Raw genomic sequence first — 18424 nt, 5'->3', positions numbered from 1 at the left:
TGAGGCTTATAAAAGCCTGAAAATCAGCATCTACCTCACTGAGATCTTTGAGCTTCCAGCCTCTGTAGAGATGCCTGGCCATTCTACAGCAACTAAAAGCAGATTGAAGATAGCACATCACATCCGCCACTTCCCAGCACGCAGGTGGAAATTAAAATCCTCTGGCTGTTACAGCACTGCCTAACCACAAAGGCCTCTGCTTTGTTTTTCTCATAAGAAAGTGAAATTCAAATCCCCAATACATACAAACAAGCCATGGGGAAGTCTTACGTATTAGTCCAGGACATTTCAGAAAAACACGGCACAGACATACAGCTAAGCACCACAGACCTGAGTTCAGAGGATTCGTTAGGTGCTGAAAATCACATATATATGCTTAAGCAGTTTCCCCAATCAGAAATATACTGGCTCAGCATGTCCAATGGTAAACATTACACCCAAAGCAGTATTAATTTAAGGCATTACCTGCAGCGCTGAACGTTCAGCTATTAGGCATTTTCCACTGCTCTTGCTATGGATAACTGCAGCTGTTACAAGGTGTTATCCAGCTGTGTTTAAGGACAGTTTTGCAAGAGGCATATTTATTTTTCTGGTGAGAAGCTAACAGTTGTTGACAGCAGAAGCTGTATTACGCCAAACCAGTAATAACGGCAAGACTGGAAGGATTGCAGCAATGAATCTATCTGCAGTGTAAAAGCTCAGACATGCCACCACCTCTGAACCTGCAAGGCCTTCACGTTTTGTGCCATTAGGCACAATATGATGTTAAGTTTTTAAACGCAGCAGAAAGCCTGGGTGACAATACAAAGACGAACCTTCTGGAAGCTGACACCTGATAGCATCGGGATAGATACTGCCAGTAAAACAAAAGATACCACACAAAAAATTACTGAAGCGGAAGATACAGCATATAAAGGCTAAGATGTAGCTGAGACTGCTGTAGCTCCTGTTAGAAAGGATTTCTAGATGACAGCTACTGCAAAACAAAAATCCCTGAAGGAAGAGCCCTGCCAGCCTCAGCATCCGCATCCCCGTAGAAGGAAAATTCATCCTTTCCTGTCACCCTGAAATGGCAGGTGATTTGCAGCCGGACCTTGACTGCTGCTTTAACATTCACCGTGTACAGCCCTAGCTGTAGCCATTAGAGGCCAGTTATGCTCAAAGCTGTCTTTACCAAAAGGAGTCCTGAGGACAGAAAATTAACAGGAAAAGCCCCAGCAGAGCTCTGCCACCACTGCTCTTACCCTCCCTTTTGACTTACGCTGTGCTCCCCCAGCAAATTCAACAGCCAGAGCCAGAGCCCTCACATCAGAGCGCTGCAACTGGAGCGATATTTGCAGCAAGCAATATAAAGGCTCTAGCTAATCAGAAACTCAGTCGGTTCAAGATTAATCAGAATGAGGTATTGCCATGGAAAAAAAAAGAAGAGGAGGAGAAAAGATTCCTCTGGTTGTAATACTGGGGGAATTTCACACCTTTTAAGATGCTGAATGTCAAATCTCTTGTGCGCTGTTCTCATGTTACTAAGTGGCCCTGAATTGTTAAAAATCCTTTGTTATCCACATACCTCATTGACTCCTGAATGCCATTTTAGCTTCACAACGTGGATCTGACTTGGAAGAGCTAAAATGATTTGTGAAGCATACGTCTAGACAAGACCAAGGCAATCCATGTACAGTTTGATTGCTTCAATGTTGCAGGATTACCATTTAACACAGCAAACAGCATATTTTCTATTGTTCTCATTACAGTTCCCTGTTTAAATGCAAGGGAATTTAGAGTACTAGAGATTTCCTTTGATTGGATTAAGGCATGTTTTAAGTTTTGTTCTTTTAAATTAGAGGCTGCCTGCCAACACTGGGATATTCTGACCTACATAAATGTTTATGATGGGTCTCAAGGACTGGTTTAGACCCAGATCTGAATAACTTAAAGATTGGTGGTAATTCTGTCTTGTGGTACACACAGCTTTAGAAAAATTTAAAAACCCCAGAATCGTAGTATCTGCGAGGCAAAAAAATACTGGTTCTTTTCCAGACATTCAGTTCCCACAAATCAGAAAAACACAATCAGAAGTATTCAAACAATATACACGGTTTGAGCCAAACCCTCTGAGATGGCCCAATAACTAGCAATGCATTACACTGTCTACAGCATACTTTTTGCAAAATAGTTTTAAGTTTATTCTCACTAACCAGTTATGAAATTAGGGTAGATCACTGAAATCAGAAGAACAGTTAGAAATTCCAAGAAAATTATTTAGTGCTTGGAATATTTTAGGGCACCTGAGGAGGACAAGCCACATTCACTGACTAGCTTGAGTTTGACTTTTTTTGATCTGCCAGTCATATTTGCATAGCATAAGTAAGATTTTTTTTTATTATTTTTCCAACTATCTTCTCCCGCCTTCATTCCTCCTGCTGCCACTGAAACCGTATGGCAATGTAATATATAATGTCACGTCTCCACAGCAATACTAACACATTTTTTTTTTCCCTTCAGGGTTCACCTTTGAGTCCAAAAGTACAATGCAACATTAACACATGATATCTTAATTGTGACTGAAAGTATTTGCATATCCTGAAAGGCTCCTTATCAATTCCTATGAGTAAATGAATCTCAACTAAAAAAAAAAAAAAAAAACCAAAAAAACCCCCCACCACATTCTTGACAAAGGACAGAGGTTCAAGAAAGGCAGACACTGGCAGCTTACAGAAAATGGAAGCAATTCAGACTCTTTGGCCGCCACCATTTCCACAATGGTATATTCATTCCGACTGGTTAGGCGTGAACCACAGCAGCGCACGGCACCCTCAAACCGCACCTGAGTCCAACAGAGCGACAACAGTGCTCGGTGCTGCACAGGCACTCGCTAACACGGGAAAAAGGATGCACAAGTTTCGGTATAAAATGAACGTTACTACAAATTAAGAAGGCATTTTATTAATGGAGAACCACAAAAACCTTTGAAGTGGGCTGAATGAGAGGAATATAAGTGTGGCATGGCTGCAATGTTAAAAAAATAAACTGCTTTTACTTACAGTTATTACCCTCCCCCCACCCCAGGCTTTCAACTCCAAGATCTTAAACTTGAATTGCTGCTCCGATGCCCTAAAGGAAGACATTCAACCTGTAAAATTTTCACAATAGACACTGGCAACTAGTCTACCTTTTACAACAGACAAGGGAATGGTAAAAAAAAAAAGTTGATTCAGAGCAAAACAATTCTCAGACTTATGTTATATAGTAAAGCCAAAGCAATTAGAAACACCTACGCTTTAGAAAACAGAAGAGGATCTATGAGCATTCTGTAACTAGAACGCTTTGAAAAAGCTGATGAACAAACCAACATCTAATCTTCTGTGAAACAAAGTCTCAATTCACCAAGAAAAACATGGGAGCTTTAATTATCCTTTTATTATTTTTTTTCCTCTAACAGAAAATAAGAGATTACTAAACATACATGCAGACATCACAGAAGGATTTCTAAGAGGTTAAAAACATACCATAAAACAAGGTAACAGCAGTGCTGAGTACACTCATCATGGTGGAGAAAGGATGCCTTGAGAGGCAGCACGTTCTAGCAAGCCTAAGTTCCTGGCCTGGGTTCTGCAAGTAACAGGGGAACCTCCTATTATTTGCTCCTGCTAGATGAGCGTAGAATCATAGAATGGCCCGGGTTGGAAGGGACCTTTCAGATCATGGAGTCCAACCATCAACCTAACTCTGACAAAAGCCATCACTAAACCATATCTCTAAGCCCCACGTCTACCCATCTTTTAAATACCTCCAGGGATGGTGCCTCAACCACTTCCCTGGGCAGCCTGTTCCAATGCTTAATGCTTTCAGTGTAAAAATTTTTCCAAATATCCAGTCTAAACCTCCCCTGGCGCAACTTGAGGCCATTTCCTCTTGTCCTATCGCCTGTGGATGAGTAGTTGTATTTTCAGGCAGTAGATTTCCAAGTGTTTTAGCAAATGTGGATTTACTGGAAAATGAAGGCAGCAGCTGAGGAGAGCTTGTCCCCAAAACCACTGCCCACCTGAGAGAGCAGCAAGTCAACTCCCAAGGCAGAACAATGTTGATACACCCACGCACCAGAGCATCTACACCAGGGAAACATCTGCCCCCGATGAGGAAGGGATAAAAATAATCAGAAACCCCGATTAAGAAAAACCAACGCTGCCGGGCACCCGAGGCACTATGCTGGAGGCATAAACCCACCGGCAGAGCAGCCACGCTGCAGCCCAGCAGCAGCTCTGTCAGGGCAGGCAGCCCGCTGCTCCGGACTCCTGCCATTTCCGCCTTTTAAGTCCAGAAAACGCTGTGGGCAGGCTTGGGAGCTGCAGCACAGGGATGAGAGCCAGCTAGCTGGAGTCAGATGAAGTCACCAAATGAATTTGGTTTTGACCTATCTGGGGTTTTGCCACCCCCCCCCTCCCCTCCTCCCCCGACATACATACATTCGGAGGTGAAAGGCTAAAGTCACAGTGCGATTTACTCCAAGCATAACGTAATGGCAAATGAGATTTTGTAATACTACACAGTCCCTCCTGACAGGGGGCCGGAGCAGCCTCCAAGCGCAGAGCCAGGCAGTGACTCAGCAGGAGACAGGCACTCAGCATCCAACGGGTTTCAGCGGAGGACAGGTCTGGGAAGAAGGGAAAACGGCCGGATTAAACAAGGGGAAACTTCTCCTAACACATAGCTGCTGTTTCTGAACAGGAGGCTGCAGTACACACTTAAATAAGCCTGGCTGCCTGAGGCACGCAAAGTTAACCCAGAGAGCACTCTCATGGGAAGGGTCTTGTGCTAGCTAAAGAGGGACGACAATACACCGTCTTTTCTACTCGCAAATGATGTTGTATGATACACAGAACAAGAACTCTGTCATGCATCAGCTTTTCTCTCTTTTACATCAAAACCAAATGTAAATACACACTGGATTTATGTATTGCAACATTTCCTAGAATCATAGAATGTATTGGGTTGGAAGGGACCTTTAAAGGTCATCTAGTCCAACCCCCCTGCAGCAAGCAGGGACATCTTCGACTAGATCAAATTGCTCAGAGCCTCATCAAGCCTGGCCTTGAATGTCTCCAGGGATGGGGCCTCCACCACCTCTCTGGGCAACCTGTTCCAGTGTCTCACCACCCTCATTGTAAAGAACTTCTTCCTAATGTCTTATCTAAACCTACCCTGCTCAAGTTTAAAACCATTGTCCCTCGTCCTATCACTACATGCCCTTGCAAACAGCCCCTCCCCAGCTTTCCTGTAGGCCCCCTTCAGGTACTGGAAGGCTGCTCTAAGGTCTCCCTGGAGCCTTCTCTTCTCCAGGTTGAACAACCCCAACTCTCTCAGCCTGTCATTAGCTTATTTATTCTAACATTTAATATACACATGTTAGAATCACAGAACATCCCAAGTTGGAAGGGACCCATGAGGGTCATCAAGTCCAACCCCCTGTTCCCGCAGAGAGCAAGGCCCTTTGAAAGTGGCCTTCTCAGTAGGCATTTTGAAGGCACATGGTGTGATACCTGGGAAAGGACAAGAAACAGCACAGACAACTGCCTGTGCAACCACTGCAACCATACCAGGACCTGTGGGCAAAGGTACCAGAGCACAGCCTGCACGACAGGGCCACCGAGCTGCCAGGCAGGCAGCCAGCCTCACTCCATCCCTGAACCAGTCATCCTGGCAGGAAGGTGACAACACTGAGCAGGGGTACAAGACAACATTTCTTTTAAGCCACCTTTACCCCACGGTTGTAAACAAGCATGTGACAACAGATGAAGCAACAGGCAACCATGCTAGCTGCTTTCACTGGTGCATCACACTCTAAAACACAGCTGTGTATTTTTGTAGCATAAAATATTAAGCTCTGGTATGGTTGTCCAGGGTTCCCACTGCTACCACAGCTCTGCTGGCATTTGGGGTTCAAAGGAGAAGTGCCAAGCTTTCTGCAGGGCATTTGGTGTGCAGGTTTCTAGGACCAAGCTCCACCAGACATCTGCTACCTGAACCACGTGTAAATCCCCTTCCAGCGCTGCCTCTGCAGACCACTGGGCCAACACACTACATAGCTTTTACTAGGCTCTGCCTTCAACCTCTCTCCCACTTCTCCCTCCACCACTGGTGAAAGCTAAACTAAAAATAATGATAAAAAAAATCTCACAGTTTTGACATCTCTGATGTTGTTGAAGTAGGCACAAATAAATACCCCTGTAATTGGCTTGTACAAAATCCCTGTAAATCATTATTAGTATTATACAGATTTCAAACATGAACACTACCAGCCACGACACTTAATTTTGGGTTTGGATAGCAAAGTAAGTTGACCTCTTCCCTCATTCTCATGAGTTAATACTATAACATACAAGGAGACACCCTGAAATTATTCTGGTGCTCAAGATATTACAAGTAAATGACTTGCACTTAAGAATTAATCCTACCAAGGACTATCTAGAAGAGGGATGAACTTTTAAGTGCAATTGCTTAACTGCTAAATTAATTTTGGAGCAACTAAAACTAGAATTCACTAATCCTTCACAGAGTAAATTGCCCTTTATGAACATGCTAGCTCAACCATCTGTGATTTATGTAATGTATTATTCTCACTGTGTGCCAGTAACCACAAACGTATTTTACCACTGTTGCATGATCAACGCAATTGCTGAGACTACCAGTATCAAGTAAAGCTTCCCTAAAACTGATTTATTTTTTTTTTCAACCAGACCTTTGAAGGTCTGTGAAGTCGGATTCTTCTTTTGGATTTTAGCTTTTCAAATCTCCTGCCTATCTAAAGGGGGAAATCCCCAAAGCTTTGTTTTCCCAAATAATGTTCTTTAGATGGTGCTTCCTCCTTTGATGCAACCGGGATTGTAAGAACGGAATTACTGGCAGTTAAAACAGTCTTTATCTATGAGCCCCCGTAAAGCTTTGTACCTTAAACTAAGAGAAGCATAGATGCCCTGTTTAACAGGATTTGACCTCCTTTCGTGGAATATCTTGAGGTCAACTCCTAAAGCATATTGCTTCCAGCTGGCAAATGGTGACATTACCAAGTTCAACTCCCACAACAAACAAGGCAAAAAAAAAAAAAAAAAAAAAGAGTTTATTGCTTGAATTACCTTTGACTACATATAAGTGCAGTTAAGAAGGTAATAACCTGTGCTGCAATGTGAATATTTAGTTTCTTCAACCCTCCCAATGCTGCTGTAGGTCATGCGACGAGACAGTTGTGCACCACTCCCTGTAAAAGCACATCAAACTAAGCACACATCTGACAGTTTAAGAGCTGTGCTTATAGTTAAACATTTTCTGCAGATTAAACTTATCAATAATATTAATATTTTCTGCATGAAAAAATACACAATCCATTAAAAGCAGAGGGAGTAATTTATCAGCTTCTAACTTCAAGACATAATCTTTAATTGCAGCGTATATAATTAATTTTATGACATGGTAAAACTATCCCTTTGCTCTACCGTGTGTCTACGAACTTTCAGTCATCCCTGGGTAATAAATTGCAGAAGTTGCTCCCAGTGATTTAGAGAATGCAATATGAAGTAATTAATACACTACAGTAAGCAGCAGAAATAACAGCTTTTGCAAGAACTAAGCTAGAAAACAGTTGAAATTGATGCAGTAGAACAGAGATTGCATGCACACATTTATCTTTTCCATTTGAAACCTTTGACGATAGGATGATTTCACCTTGGTGGTAGTACTAAATTTGTGTTTATTAAAAGTGATATTCCTTTCGCTTTTAAAGCGCCTGATTCCACAACTGTTTTGTGTGCTGTGTTTTGAACTCCAGAGCTGTTTATGCCTATTAGAGTTACAGAATAGGATCATAAAGTGACTCGGGTGGATGGGGAACTCCAGAGGTACCTGTGCCAACCTCCTGTCCACAGCAGAGCCAGCAAGAGAAGGCTGCCGAAGGTCCCATCTAGCTGAGTTTTGAGTCCCTCCAAGAACAGATATTCCACAGCCTCTCTAGCTAAACCTCTTCCAGTGTTTGACCATCCCCACTGTGAAAACTTTTCTGCCAATATTTAAAGCCATTTCTACTGTTGCAGCTGCTGACTGCTGTGGCCTCTCATCCTCTCCCTGTGGACCTCAGAGAAGAGCCTGGCTCCATCTTCTCTACAACCCCTGCCATCAGACAGCTAAAGACTGCAATGAGATCTTCCCCCTCTCCTGAGCTATCTCTTCTCCAGGCTGACCAAACCCAGCCCCCTCACCATCCTGGCAGCCCTCCACCCCACTCACTTCAGTATGTCACTGTCTTTCTCAAATTGGAGAAGCCAAATTCGGACACAGTATGCAAGATGCAATCTCAGAAGCACCAGAGTGGAATAATCACTTCCCCGGAGCTGCTGGCTATGCGCCTGCTAATGCAGCCCAGCATGGGGTTGGCCTTCTTCCCTGCAAGAGCACATTGCTGACTCATGTTCATCTTGTTCACCAACACCACCAGGTCCATACTGTATAGCACTTGAGGAACAATTAGAGAGAGAGTGCTTAAGGTGGTAGTAGAAAGAACCCCCTCACTGTATTAAAAATAGAGATGCTTAAGAGACAAGGCAGTTCTACAGCATTTCTGTTGCTGTGAAACTCATTTCACACTTTGGGACCACAGATTAAAAAAGTCCATTGGAGAGCCAAACTTCTGCAAGCAGAAATATATATGTTAAAGGGGGAAAAAAAAGAAAATATTCCTATGCTTCCTTCAGTCTGGCAACTGGCACAAGATGAATGGGTTGACTGAAGACAGTGTTTTCAGATCCTGATTCAGAATCTGTATCTTATGTAACTTTGAAACATTAACCCCAAACAATAATTCAGTAAAATTTAATTAACACCTTTTTGCATAACAAGGTTTTCAACAGAACAACTATTTCCATGTGAATACTGTCCTTTTGGGAAAAGGTATTCCTTCTACTCAACCAATTACCATTCCACTGCCTCCATGTTCCTACCACTCCTACACACCATAGTCTCACAGAATAGAACCATAAAATGGTTTGGGTTGGAAGGGACCTTAAAGATCACCCAGTTCCAACCCCCTGCCATGGGCAGGGACACCTCCCACTAGACCAGGCTGCTCAAAGCCCCATCCAGCCTGATCTTGAACACTTCCAGGGATGGGGCATCCACAACTTCTGTAGGAAACCTCTTCCACTGTCTCACCACGCTCACAGTAAAGAATTTCTTCCTAATATCTAATCTAAATCTCCCCTCTTTTAGTTTGAAACCATTACCCCTCATCTTATTGCTCCACTCCCTGATAAAGAGTCCCTCTCCATCTTTCCTGTAGGCCCCTTTTAGGTACTAGAGTCTTTCTGTATTCGGTACTTTAGGTACTTTAGTCTTTCCGTATACAAAAACTCCTGCGGGACTTTCATATCACTGGGTTATGTGCTCCACTTCCATACAAACAATTACTTACAGACTGTATAGTTATTTTAATAAGCTATGATTTGTATAACACTGAATCCATAAGCAAAACAAATGCATATTCTACTTCAAATATTTCAGTGCTTCCTATTCATGATACTACTGGACTAGCTCCACAGAGATTAACCTTAAGAAGAGAAGCATAACAACCATGTAAAATTTGCCTAAAATGAATTTTCTTCCCCTCCAAAACTGTTTAATACATATTGCCGGCAAGCTCTTCTGAGCATCAACACTGCATTCCAGAGTGACAGGCAAGAATTTGCATTCATGTGCATCTCCGAATAATTACAGCTGCTTGGGTAGGAAATCTGTACAGTACTAAGGAACCCTGCCGTAGGCGGGATATTCACTTGGGTTACTCCTAAAAGATAGGACTGAAGTCCCCGGATCTTGTTAACGAGGTCTCAGGGTTCCAAATTGCCAAGAAACATAATACTGAAAACTAAACCTCTGAAACAATATACACAACCATATGGGAAAGAAAGGAACATACAGCGTTGCTTTACGCTATACCATTAGAGAAAAATAAGCTATTCCTTTACTCTGTCAACTGCCACACTGGAGAAGGGCCCGGTTTTTACACAGAAGAAATGCCAAACAAACTCCAAACTGAGGATTTTTCAGTTTGCATCAATTATTTAAGTATATTTCCAGACCACTCCAAGTTTCTGTTTAAATTCACATGAGCTCACACCAATGTTTCAGTCCTTGCCTCTCCACGGGTGCAGGATCCAGATTCACAGGCTCCATCTTCCACCACCTCACCCATATTTCAAACCCCTTCCCTCTCACAAGCAACATGTGTAAGCAATGCAAAGCTGCCGTACGCAAGGCCAGAAGATCAAGACCGAGACCGGCATGCCATATTCCCCTCCAGGCAGAATGATTTGGCACAGTTGTAGGATTTCCTACGGAAGCTACATCCTTAAGTCTGTACTCACTGATGAATGTTTACATTTCCTGTTTGGATAGCGTAGCAAAAAAACAGATCTAACACAAAAGCACCCTCCACTAAGTATGGGGCCCTAGAGGAAACAAGAAATAATTTTGAAGTGGTTAGGATGAGCCATTTAATAGGTGCGCTTTCAGCATACAGAGCCTTCTCTATCAAGTATTTAATAACAATAACTCGGTATAGCACCAGAAAACTAGACAAACTTTTGTCAAAATATTCCAGGCAAGATTTCCATTTTGAATTAAACATGCAATAGCACGAAGACAACAGAACTGTGTTAAAAATAAAAAAGCCACCACTTTTAAGAACCCAACAGTTAAACTCAAGTTCAGTAAACTTTTATAGCTGATACAATACTCCCCTTCCCCTCCCACCTTATTATAATGAAACAATAGGAAGAAGATGCTTTATCAGTGAGTCAGGCAGCAGAGTTTGGAGCAAAACCCAAACGGTTTTGCAGTGCTCAGCTAACATCATCCACAGAAGACACGCGGATGTTTTCCATTTACATTCCCTAGCACTGATACTGGGAGGGAGCGATCAGTGCCACTAGCTGGAGGTCAGGATTCAGCGAGCAAGGAGGTATCCGAACGCCGTCCCGGTGCAGCGTGAGTCTTGCTGCCACCACGCTTACGCCACACTACAGCCTTTGTGCCATCCCGCGCAGTGGTTTGCGTGATTGAGAGCAGATGCGGCGAGACCGCTCGTTTTCAATTATCAAACAAAGGCTGAAAGTTGCATCTCCAAAATGAAAAGGCTGGCACACGATTTGTCTTCTTCCTTACCAAGCCTTTGCTATAATTAGCTTCGGGCATGAGGAAGGAGAAAAGACTGTCAAATTAAACTGGCCTCCCCCGGCAAGGCCCAAAGCCAAAACCTCGAAGATATTTTTAAAAAGTCACTCGTTCAAATGCCAAGGCTTGAAATACAGACCTATTACACTTATTTTTTCTTACTGCTTCCCAAAACATGTTTTATATCTCAAGAGGTTAGACCAGGTATGTCACCGGAAAGAACATTCCTGTGGTCCAGACCGTCTCTCATGTAGTAGCTGCATCTCCCTCAAAATAGCTGTTCATGCAGCAAAGGAAAAAAGTCAAAAGAAATAGCTTCAATCAGGCTCTCTTGGTCCACAGCCCCACCTCCAAATCACCTTTCTTTCACGACGCAGCATATTTTTCAGTGCCTGCTTTCGAGGGAGGCTGGATTGAAAACACTAGGCAGAAGCCAAAATGTCTGTTTCTAAAAGTGACAGCATCAGGTTCAGTTCTCGCATATCCTCAACTCGCTCCTTTTTTTTTTTTTTTTTTTGTTAGTATGCCAGAAACACAGTGCTGTTGCTATGCAGCTCAACAAGGTAGTTTAAAAAAACCACACCACGCAACAAAAAACCAGAACGCAGCCTCCCACCTACAGGACGTTTCCGAAACCCACAGAGGCTGGGTGCAAACGAGGTACGCTCAGACCTTTTTGGTGAGAGCGCTTGGGTGCAAGCTGAGAAGATGGTGCTGTCTGAAAGTTACTTTCATTTCCTTACACAAACCGGGTTGTCTGTGGAGTGTTGTTTTCTTCTCCCCCCCCCCCCCCCCCCCTCCAAAGCTACCTCTCTCTGAGCCCCTGATTTTAAGAAATAGCCTCAACTCCTAAAACATTGAGAAGATATTCCCTTCAAGGAAGGTCTAAATCCAGGTCAAGAGAGGTAGACCAATAATGTAGGGACAGACTATCTAGGCTTCCAAATACCAATGCAGTATTGAGCCTCCTCATAACCCTCTGAGACATTTACACACATTCACACGTGATTCCCAGTAAACTTCAGTTTCACCCTGCACTTTTTGAGAGCTGGACCTGCCCAGCAGAAGATACTCACCAAAACACCTCTCCCTAGGCAGAGCACTCCCTAATCAGAAAACAAGATTAAAGAGCAGCAGCAGTGACAGGAAGCCAGCTCTGTGAAAGTGAAAGAAGAGAAAATAGGGGGTACCTAAGCCCACAGGAACCAAAGATTTCTGCGTGGTACCTTTTACGCTGCCTAGTAGCTGCTGGCTTTAAGTCATCAGGATGGTCTACTCTTGGATAGCTAGTAACCATCTTGCTGCAATCCACATGCTTGACAGACAAGGGGGTTATCACAAATACCATTTTTAGGAAAGCTCAAGCCAAGTTTATGAGTGTGATTTATGCTTTATTTAAAAAAAAAAAAAAAAAAACAGAAAACAAAAAACCCACAAAACATCCATTATTGCCTTTCTCCTGCTTCCAGTGAAATCTAGGACAAAATTCTCATGATGTTAGGCCAAGAGCAAACATCTCTGGAAATAATGTTTCGGTTGCTAATATATTTAGTAAATTTAGCATTCACTTTGACTAGCATTTACAGTTTCAGAGGATGAAGATCCTCAGGCCCAGCTATACTATGAAGTGAGACGACAACTCACTGCTTTGCCTCTGTATCTTCTTCCCAGCTCCCAGCAAGAAAAGTTTGGGCCTCAGTCTATTAATTTTAACACCACAAATGATCTTCTTTTACTTCAGCAGAATTACCTGCTTACCATATTCAATGGAACCTAATTTTAGAGCAAGAAACGCAAAGCAAAGACCAAAACAGATTTTGCTATAAGTTAAGTCTCGACATCCAGCGTGGAAGTTATCAGCTCCCACCACAGTAAATGACGATGGCCAGATACACTCTGTTACACCCCACAATATTTCGGCAGTGGGTGAGGAAATCACCGCTTCCGTCCAGCTTTCGTTATTATGCACTGCACCGTTGCACATTGGCGGCATAATGATTTCTAAAAGCAAGGTGGTACTTAGGAAAACCAAGTATTTAATACAGATATCATTAGCAAGGTACATACTCAGAGGTAGGAAAGTATTTTTTTGTTTTAGTTTCTTTTAGCTTAGTGATTTGAAGAAAAATCATCAGGAAATTAGTCCCCTTCCCCCACTTTCTGAAAATTCTGGGTGTAAAACTAAATATAGCCAGTGTACAAAGGACCAGAAAACCATTTTTCTAGCAGCACATAGATACACCACAAGTTCAGTGTGGTATCCTGCAAAGGAGGGTACAACAGTTTGTCCCTTTTAGACTGGGGTGGTTTAGGCTAAGTATGCCATTCAAACCTGGAAATATTCAAACTCTTTGTACGGCTAGATTTAAAAACACGATGAGTTGATGAATCACACACGATGCCTAGAGTCTGGCAAAAAAAAAAAAAAAAAAAAAAAAAGTACTGCAGACATGCCCTGCTCCACACAGCTGTTGATTTGGTTTCTCATTGAATTTTTTCAGTCTTCTTTGAACATACAAGTAAAACTATAATTGAATGTAATGCCATTCTCAGAAATGAGCCCAAATCTATTTTGCGCCAATGAAATGACACCTCAGTTCCAACCAAGTTTTACAGTCAGGCTCCTGAAACAGCACATCGCTACAGAAATACAGATTTATTAGAGTTATTTATTCTGAAAGGTAACATCTCCCTGTGACTAAATTTTATGCCAAAGTGCCTGGTTTCCATTTACCAGCTAAGTGAGGCTGGATGAGAAACTGAACACCTCAGGCCTGTCCATCCCAGTCTGCAAAATATAACATGTCCTTTGGAAGGCTTGGGAAAACTATTTGTGGCTTTGCATACAGAGCACATGGTTGGGACTCATGTGGTGTAGGTTCAACTCCCTGCTGCCTCCTTAACTCAGTGGATAACTCAGGGCAACTCCTTTCACATCAGCCTCCTAGTCTGCAAAACGGTATAAATCTCACCTCTTTCTAAATCTGCTTTGGAAGCTGGATATCAAATCTTTGGTAGGAGCTGATATTTGAAACGGTAAACTTTTTTTTTTTTTTTTAAGAGGTCTGAGAACATCTAAACAGGAACATCTAAATTGGTAAACAGGTTTTTTTCTGATCAAACACTTTTTTTTATGAAACAGTACATTAAAAGTAAAAATGAGAAAACATTTCTGATAGTACAAGCAAGAAAAGTGAAAGGCAAATACTGAACCTCTATACATCTGGTAGGTGCGCTTTAATGTAAAAGCGAAGCTGCACTATGCAGAAGTATATTGTGAGCAAAGTACGTACTTCTAGATCTGTACAACTGCTGATCTGTTGTCATGCTTCAGGCTGTGTTTAAGGACATATTTATTCCATATTTCTAGATGCAGATGGAACAAACCAGCCCGACGATCAGAGGCATAGCAACTTCATGCATCATATGGTGAAGTCGTGCGGGCTGCTCCATAAGCACGCTCCAAAGTCAGCATGGCACCAACAGTCCAGCGTGGCAGTAGGCACAATATCGATGGTAGATTAAACCAGGTTAAGTTTTATTTAACTATCTTCTGCTTCAACTCAAACCTAGCAAGGACCAAACTACCCTAGCTACTAAATATTTTTATGGAAGCTAAAAGCACATTATATTCCAGTATCAAGGAGAAGTTCCACCAGTTTTCACATTTTCTTTAAGTTTTTTTTTCCTTTTATGGTTGACATCTACGTCACAAAGTACTTAGAGCTACAGATTAAAACAAATCATTCTCAGAGCTAGGGAATCAACGCATTTGGGTGCCATGACTCTGTAGATCAGGGTAGGTTTCCACAAGGAAAAGAGAACCTAAATATGATTCCCCAGTAGAGATTTTATTTGAGCATTAAAAGTTTATTTCTGCAAAAAATGAATTGGATGATTAATTTGCTGCCCCAAAATAACATGCAACATTAGCATTAATAGTTCTGCATTCCTTTATATTGCTCTAGATATGAATACAAATTGATACAAAGCTCTACAAGACTAAGGAGTACTCCTGTGGATGAAAGGCTATTCAGATGCAGAATAACTTTACATTTTCTGGAAAACTGGGCAAGTGATATAATTATTTCTATCACCATGAGCTTAACACAGCAGCCTCAAAAAACACCTTTTCTAAACCTAGTTCAATGTATGATTATGACAGGCAGAAGGACAAGGAAACTGACTTGTTGATGGCTGCAGAAAATTACATACAAACATATTGCAAAAGGATAATGGAGAACCCCATTAAACAGAGGTTTTCCAAGAACCCTTCTGAAGGAAACAAGATAGCAATCAGTAGCACCTATGACACATCAGAATAACTAAAGATAGATGCACAATAATTTATTTCAAATCTATTCCATATTTCTGTTTAGGTGCATGATAGAAATATAGCTTTCCTCTAAAACAATCTCGTACTGCTCAGCTGAAATTCAGATAAAGAAAGTGAGAGCTAAAATCTTTCTGCAGGTCTTGACAAAAGCAACGTTGCTACTTTGCGCCAAATGTGTGCAGCGGGGCTTCCTTACACAAAGTATCAATAGATTCAGAGAGAGGGATAGACTAAATTTTGTGGTATTCAAACCAGCCACACACTTGGATCTCCGGCGGGTTTCACCATCACCCATCAGTGTGTGATCAACAATGAGATTCACTGTTAAGGTTATTATGCCGGTAGCAGCTCTGTTATTCCTCAGCAGAAGGAAAAAAAAAAACAACAAAAAAAAAACAACCACCGTAATTTTCTTCAGACAAACAAGCCAAGTCATCCACGTTTGTTTTCATCTAATCGAGCATACAACTCGCCGCTTTAGTCAGATATTTGAAAGCAGCATCATTTCCTGCGGTTTGAAAAATCAGCTTTAAGGGGCGTGTTCTCTGCAGAGGCATTGCTTGCTGTCATCCAGGCAGTATTTAAAATAACTGTATATTAACATAAGGGGAGCTACCGGCCGTATTATCACCCTTCGAGTCGGCAGCAAGGAGCACATAAAACCAGTTGCGTTCCGGGCTGCGCCGCGACCCTTATCAAACAATGCAAACAATTTTAATGAGCTTATCTGCCGGAACATATTGTCGGAGATGTTAATGCAGAAGCGCTGCCAGCAGCGCATGCCAAGCGATTCATCAAAAATGCCTACAACTGCGACAAAGGACGTGCCCGCCCCCCCCCCCAAAAAAAAAAAAAAAAAAAGAAAAAACGATAAATAAATACAAGATGGGGCTGGCTCCCACCGCCGCGGCGCGGGCGGATGGAGCCGCCCCCCCACCCCCAAAGCATCGGCGGTGGGGGCGGGGGGATGTCACCCCCGCCCCGATGAGCGGGGGGTGGCTGTCACCCTCAGACCGACGTGCCGGGGGTGGGGGGCCCGTCTCCCGTCCCCCACTCCGCGGTGCGGGCTGGCGGCCGGGCAGGGGCTGCCCGCGCCCCGCCACCCCCGGCCGCCGCCTCCCGCACGGCGCCGCCTCCAAGATCCGCAGCGAGGTGCTGCGGCTTCTTCCAGGGGGAGCTGCCTGCGCGGGCTTCTCCCCTTCCTTCCTTTTTTTTTTTTCTCTCCCCCCTTTTTCCCCATTTTTTTCCCCTTTTTATTTTTAATTTATTCTTTTTAGCCGCCTTTCTTCCGCCCGGGAGCGGAGAGCCCCCCCACCCCGCCAGACATCCCGCCTATTCAACCAAAGGCTTTTCCAGCCGGACAATGCGAGCGCCGCCGCAGCCCCCGTCCCTCCGGCGGGACCGGAGGGTGGCGGGGGCGGGGGGGCTGCAAAGGGACCGCACGGATTGCAGCGGTATCGGGAGGTGGGGGGGGCCGTAGCCCACCCGCCTTATGCAACCGCCCCCCGCGCTGCAGCCCTCCCCCCCCCCGCCCTCGACTCGCCGCCGCCCCGCTATCCGCCGCCGCCGTACCTGTAGGAGCGCTCCCCCCGCACCGTGTGCTTCCTGAAGGGGATGATGGTCCCGTTATCCTGGATGATGTCGTTGTTGTTCTCGCCATTTGGGGACAGGGCTTGGGTCGGTCCGGGCATTGGCGCTCCCCGCCGCTCCGCGGAGCCCCCGCGCTGCTGCTGCCGCTGCTGCTGCCGCTGCTGTGCGGAAGGTGGCGGCGGCGGCGGCGGCTCCCGACTCCCCCCCTCCCGCCCCGCCCCCGCCGCGCACGTCAGGCCCGCCGCCGCCCCACGTGACCGCCCCTCGCCATGGCAACCGGCCGACTCCGCGCCCTTCGCCTCCCGCCGCCCCGCGGTGGGGGGGGGGGGGACGGAGACGGGACACCCGCTCCGCCCCGCGCCCACGCACAAAGAGCCGCCCGACACGCGTGTGCGGGGACGGGGGGGATACGCGCGGGGACGGCGGTGAGGGCAGACAAAGCCCCGCGCCGCACACTACCCACCCACCCCCCCCCCCCGTTATCCCGCCGCCCCGCGCGTGTCCGTGGGCGGCACAGAAACGCGTCCTTCTCCCACCCCCCCCACCCCTTCCCCACCCTCCAGGAACGGGGAGGGGAACCACGCCGGTCCTCTGCCCACCTCTCCCCGTGACAACGGCAGCCACGGCTTCGCCACGGTTTTATGAGAACAACCGAGACCTCGATGCCCAATACCTCGGCATCACCCTCCTGCCCCCGATACCTGAGCATCCCTCCCTCCTTGCCCTGATACCTCAGCATCATAGAATCACAGAAGGGGTGGGGTTGGAAGGGACCTTAAAGATCACCCAGTTCCAACCCCCTGCCATGGGCAGGGACACCTCCCACTAGACCAGGCTGCTCAAAGCCCCATCCAGCCTGGCCTTGAACACTTCCAGGGATGGGGCATCCACAGCTTCCCTGGGCAACCTGTTCCAGTGCCTCACCACCCCGGCCACACCGCCCTCACGTCACCCTCCTTGCCCTGGTACCTCAGCATCGCCCTCTTTCCCCTGACACCTCCCACCTTTTCCTGACACCACGGGGCTGTTTCAGGCTCTGGGTTTGGCAATTAGCAGGAAACAAGCCGCCACACCACGCTGCTCTGTTGCACTGCCCCGATGGCAGCAGTACAGACCAAATGGGGAGACACCACCCAGCTGTCCTGAACATCCTCCCTCCGTTTTGGTGTGCCCAGGGTAATTACGACCATCTCCACCACACAAAGCTTGCCCTGGTCTGCCAGCTCCACAAGAACAGGTTTATGTTTATTACAGTAGACACTTTAGTAACAAAAATGTGCATAA

At 45.0% G+C, this 18424-nt stretch overlaps 1 protein-coding gene across 4 annotated transcripts in view; it reads right to left on the bottom strand.

The window, feature by feature from the left end:
* Nucleotides 1-18424, bottom strand: part of MAPRE2 (microtubule associated protein RP/EB family member 2) — a 105335-nt gene that overhangs the window by 44087 nt on the left and 42824 nt on the right. The window contains exon 1 of one of the 4 annotated variants that reach the window (XM_074576980.1): nt 17123-17347. The exons of 2 other annotated variants lie outside the window; for them this stretch is intronic. In XM_074576980.1, the coding sequence (XP_074433081.1) occupies nt 17123-17241 (119 nt within the window). In that variant the 5' untranslated portion in view covers nt 17242-17347. Of the gene's footprint in view, nt 1-17122; nt 17348-18424 lie in introns of those variants that run through there. One more of the 4 variants, XM_074576981.1, reaches the window with a different exon arrangement.

Source organism: Larus michahellis, chromosome 2 (assembly GCF_964199755.1).
Source record: "Larus michahellis chromosome 2, bLarMic1.1, whole genome shotgun sequence".
NCBI lineage: Eukaryota > Metazoa > Chordata > Aves > Charadriiformes > Laridae > Larus > Larus michahellis.
Note: the sequence above shows the minus strand (reverse complement) of the source record. Positions and strands in the feature narration are given on the sequence as shown.